This window comes from Sinocyclocheilus rhinocerous, unplaced genomic scaffold (assembly GCF_001515625.1).
Source record: "Sinocyclocheilus rhinocerous isolate Xijiao unplaced genomic scaffold, SAMN03320098_v1.1 scaffold101, whole genome shotgun sequence".
Lineage (NCBI taxonomy): Eukaryota > Metazoa > Chordata > Actinopteri > Cypriniformes > Cyprinidae > Sinocyclocheilus > Sinocyclocheilus rhinocerous.
The window spans coordinates 94787-99955 of record NW_015626036.1 but is presented as its reverse complement, the minus strand read 5'-3'; the positions used below and the strand labels follow the sequence as shown (position 1 = coordinate 99955).

General features: G+C 34.8%; 1 protein-coding gene across 1 annotated transcript in view; it reads right to left on the bottom strand.

The window, feature by feature from the left end:
* The window catches only part of LOC107709206 (DEP domain-containing protein 1B-like), a 71379-nt gene that overhangs the window by 59397 nt on the left and 6813 nt on the right, over positions 1-5169 (bottom strand). The window contains exons 9-10 of the mRNA XM_016513647.1: positions 4614-4640; positions 4199-4390 (exon numbers count right to left, since the gene is read on the bottom strand). Of these exons, the coding sequence (XP_016369133.1) occupies positions 4199-4390; positions 4614-4640 (219 nt within the window). The remainder of the gene's footprint in view (positions 1-4198; positions 4391-4613; positions 4641-5169) is intronic.

The window sequence follows — 5169 nt, the reverse complement described above, 5'->3', positions numbered from 1 at the left end:
GGGAGCCCAAGGCCTGCTGGGACGTTTCTGCGCGATCGAGGTCTGTTTCAACTCTGACACACATCTTATAGAGAATTCACCGCATGCGTGTGTTTTGTTTATGTCAGGCGACTGGCTTGTGAAATCGCAAGGATAATTGTTCATTTGTGAGCATAATTACCACCGGTTTCAGTTGATTTATTTGTAGCTGGAGTACAATTGCATCTTCCTTTAGACATAATTAGCAGCGTGTGGATTTAGCAGGCATTATGCTTCTGACGACGGCATTTCAGGCCATATTTACATGTTGTGGATGTGTGCACAACATGAAGAAAGAAGCTATTAGGGTCTTTGGCAGCAAGTCTCTTTGTTGCTGAATAAATGGCACACCGCAGAAGGATATGAGAGTGTTTGAGGTGTATTATAGGAGACTTGAAAGATGTGTCTACTAATATTAACCTGTTTGAAGCTGCAGGTTCATACGAGATCATATGCCATTGTGCACACAAGAGTGAACAATGTTGGACACGTCATTGCAATGACCTTCTGAAACGTGTCTGTTTCAGTTCAGTTAAGTGTTTTGTTGGCACGACAATTGGAGTATAGTATTACCAAAGCATTAACATTATTTTTTATATGCAAAATGCTTATAAAGATAATAATAAAAAGAACAATGAAAGAGGAAAAGGAAAACAGTTTAATCTTTTAAAATTATTATTATTATCATTCATTTGATTTTTCTGTTTCCATCATGCAAGGTTTGTGTTGAAAATACAGCAGGTTTTCAATGATGTTTTTCTAAGAGATTGATTATTAGTTCTCTACTGACCTCTTGAGTAAGAAAGCTGAAGTACACCTCAGGACAAAAATACGGTTTATAACAGTAAGTGCAAAAAAAAAAAAAAGATTAAACAAATTAACATTTGTTTAAAAATGAGATGTACGTTACACATTATAAATATTCCTCAAAATATAACCTTTTTTTTTTTTTATCGGCAGGGTTTTTGCAGATTTTATAAAGATAAATGTAAGACTTTTTAAGACCAAGTAAACAAAATAAACCGAAGACACAATTTGTCAATATGGTAAATGTCAATATGTAACACACAATGAGTTGCATTCGCAACACTTCAGACTTTTAAGTAACAATCTCCATTACCTTTTAATTAATTTTTCAAAAAATAGCTTAAAGGAACACTCCACTATTTTTGAAAATAGGCTCATTTTCCAACTCCCCTAGAGTTAAACAGTTGAGTTTTACCGTTTTCGAATACATTCAGCCGATCTCTGGGTCTGGCGGTAGCACTTTTAGCTGTAGCTTAGCATAGATCATTGAATCTGATTAGACCGTTAGCATCTCGCTCAAAAATGACCAAAGAGTTTCGATATTTTTCCTATTTAAAAACCGACGGAAAATGAAAAGTTGCGATTTTCTAGGCCGATATGGTACTCTCATTGCGGTGTAATAATCAAGGAACTTGATTTCAGGCGCTGCATAATATCATTGCGCCTGCTGCACCCATGGTACGGCAGCAAAGTTCCTTGATTATTACGCCGGAATGAGAGTATAGTTCCTAGCCATATCGGCCTAGAAAATCGCAACTTTTCATTTTCCGTCGGTCTTAGTACACGATGTAACTACAGAAGAGTCAAGTTTTAAATAGGAAAAATATAGAAACTCTTTAATGGATTCGAAAATGGTAAAACTCAACTGTTTAACTCTAGGGGAGTTGGAAAATGAGCCTATTTTCAAAAATAGTGGAGTGTTCCTTTAAGGCTTGAATAGCTTTGCTCCCGACCACTAAAACAAGGAAATATTTTACTCTACCTGCCCCACATGAAAAAGTACTATAGTAATTTATAGTAAATACTATAGTGTTTTTGAACCTTACTATTGTAAAGTGTATTATACTGTATATATTATAGTATTTACGACACTTTGTTAATAATGCTACAGCATACTGTATAGTGAACTGATAAACTGTAATAAATACTGTAGTATACTTTAGTTTTTACTACGGTAAACTGTAATGTATTGTAGTATAATATACCCTATAGTTGTAGAAAACTTAGGTCAGTATTGGGTGAAGTAATTTGTTTATATTACTATAGATGTTACATTACCACAGCAACTATAGAATTACCACAACAAATTAATTCAAGTACTTCACTGTAGTATGGTTCAAAAACACTATAGTATTTACTATAAATTACTATAGTATTTTTTTATGCACAGAAAAATTGTTTATCTCTTTTTCCAGTGCAAATGTCTAAAGATTCTTAAATCAAGATGAATTTATAAGCAAAATGACATCTGGTAAGAAATCTTGTTTCCTTAGAAATGTATCAAAATGAAGTGAGTTTGATTAAAACAAGAACAAATACCTGCCAATGTGTAAAAGAAATCAGGGAAAACAAGTTTTCACATTCCATTGACAGATATTTGTTCTTGTTTGAAGCGTAAACTTGCTTCATTTTGTTCAGTTTCTCAGAACAAAGTACCTCAAGTAAATATATCTTCATTTAAGAATGTCCAGATATTTGAATTTAAAAACGAGACAAAAATACTGTAAGATTTTTGCAGTGTATGTGACATTTTATGCCATGACTATATGAATTTAAGACCGTAATTTGACCGTAAATACCTTTTTTAAACCCTGTATCTGCCTTTCAAGTTATTGGTTTATGTTTAGCATGTCTGTCAGCTTGAAATATTAGGCTATGTATACAGGCTGAAGAAAAAAAAAAAAACTGCAACATCATGTAACAATATCGATTTATTTTTTTCCAATTCCATATTTGTGATCACAGTGTAGACGTCCAAATCAGTAACAATAACTCCAGAATTTGTACAAAATCAAAACACTGGGGACACAACTTTGAAAAAGTCATACTGAATGACACTGACACTGAATTCGATCCAGCATTGTATTAAAATTACAATCCATTACTTTAAAAACGCATAAAAACATGTAAAAGCTGCCAGCTGAATCCAGTTTAGAGAAAACATCAGTGAAGATTGAAACAGTATCTTTTGAACGATATACTTACAGTACCATGACAGAGTCGATCACAATCAGTTATAAATAGTCAAGTGATAAAATGTGAAGGTTTTCTTTAGTGCTACGTGACGTGATCAAACGGGACAAACTAGAACTACTTTAATACCAAATCAAATACAAAGAAACATGGACTTAAGAGTATCACATACAAACCTTCAAACCAGTGAAAACAGAGAACACTGAAGTATAAAAACACAAAAGACAGACAGAAATATAGCGCAGCCTGTAGTGCATCAGTGGTTGCTGTGACACTGACATCTACCTAAATCGAAATTCGGAGTTTTCAAAAGCCATTTTCTGGTGAGCGGCACATATTTCCTCTGGCTGATTATCAGTGACAGCATAATTTAGCAGAACTGAAAACTTACCAGCTGTTAGACGACACCTGCAGCTGGAGGTCAAACTAAACCAATAACAGCTCCTTAAAAACAGAACGCAACTGATTGTAAATGGTGCAGATTATTTACATCAAACAAATAAAATCAACAAGCACTATGGAGGCCCTCTGGGTGCGTTTTTGGTTATAAGAAAATGTTATTTTATAGATAAATCTTTTTTATTATTATTTTCAGGCCCATTCCTACAGCAAGACACTACAGGTGAATCGGAAATCACCTCACTAATCATAATACATTAAAACAAATGTTCTGAACTACATTTCTGAAATGTTATGTTTAAATGAAGTATTATTAAAGTATTTCATTTTTTTGACCTATTAAAGGTTTTTAATCGAAGGGATTTTAGATTTCTAATTTTATCACTCCATAAATCAGAAAATACTGTCAACACCTAGAAAAAAAAAGGAGAAAAAAACCATGCCGTTACAGTTATGTACTGTAATTTAAATCTACAGATGCAAATAGATATAATAAACACCTAAATGTGCATTTTAGATGCTTTCTTTCCACTATACTGAAAGTAGACATGTAATGAAAGCAAAATCTCAAAACTGGTCAGTGCATGAAAAAATGTGTTTGCCTGTAGTGTCTTGCTTTAAAGGGATTCCAATGCACAGCATCAAACTTTATTTAATCCATCTGATCTCTCATGAGGTGAATTTAGTGTCATTTCGATTCAGGATGCAGCCTTTAATAATCAGTAACATCTCTCCTTGATAATAATACCTAACACAGTCGCCCTAGTGTCAGACTGAGCACTCCGAGCGCTGACTCAAGCCCGAAAGCTCCAGCTCCTCTGGAAGGGCGTATGATGTTCTCCAATAGTTCCACCATGGCTCCTTGAGATCCAGAGACCCTCTGCTGCTCAAACTCCTCTCTGCTGATCTGTCTGCAGAACGAGTGAGGTGGAGACGCCATGGTGGTGTCCGTGTCTGCACCCGCATATTTTATCTTGGAAAAAATCAAAGCATGCGAGGAGAATTTGGGGTGAGAAAGAGACGTCCAAAGCTCATTAACGTCACAACAGAAAATGGCTTTTTAACAAATTTTGCATTTGGATCTCTTAAAAACTTGACTTTGATTTAAAGAAAAAAAAAGGAGAAATAAGTCTTACACAAACAACGACAACAACAGGGAATAAGCAAAAGCGAAAATTTGCTAAAAACGTCCTCACCTTGAGGCCATTCAAGATGTAGATGAGTTTGTTTCTTCAGAACAGATTTGAAGAAGCATTCCATCACTTTCTCACCAATGGATGCTCTGCAGTGAATGGGTGCCGTCAGAATGAGCGTCCAAACAGCTGATAAAAACATCACAATAATCCACAAGTAATCCACACCACTCCAGTCCATCAATTAATGTCTTGTGAAGCAAAAAGCTACTGTATGTGTTTATAAGAAGCAAATTCATCATCAAGACATTTTTAACTTCAACTTCAAGTCTATAATACATAATATTGCCTCCTCCAGTTAAAAATTCTTGTCTGAATCATGAAAGAAATATGCACAGATCAAGCACCGTTTACAAATGAAAACAGTCCAAAACAGCTCTAAACAAATATTTTAGTGAATTTTGATGTGAGAGGACAACAGGAGATTCACTTGAGGAAGCGTTATTATGGATTATGGACTGGTATTTTGGCCAGAAGTGATGGATGGATTTGTTTCTTACAAACACGCAGCTTTTGTCTTCTCCAGATGTTAACTGATGGACTGGAGTGATGTGGATTA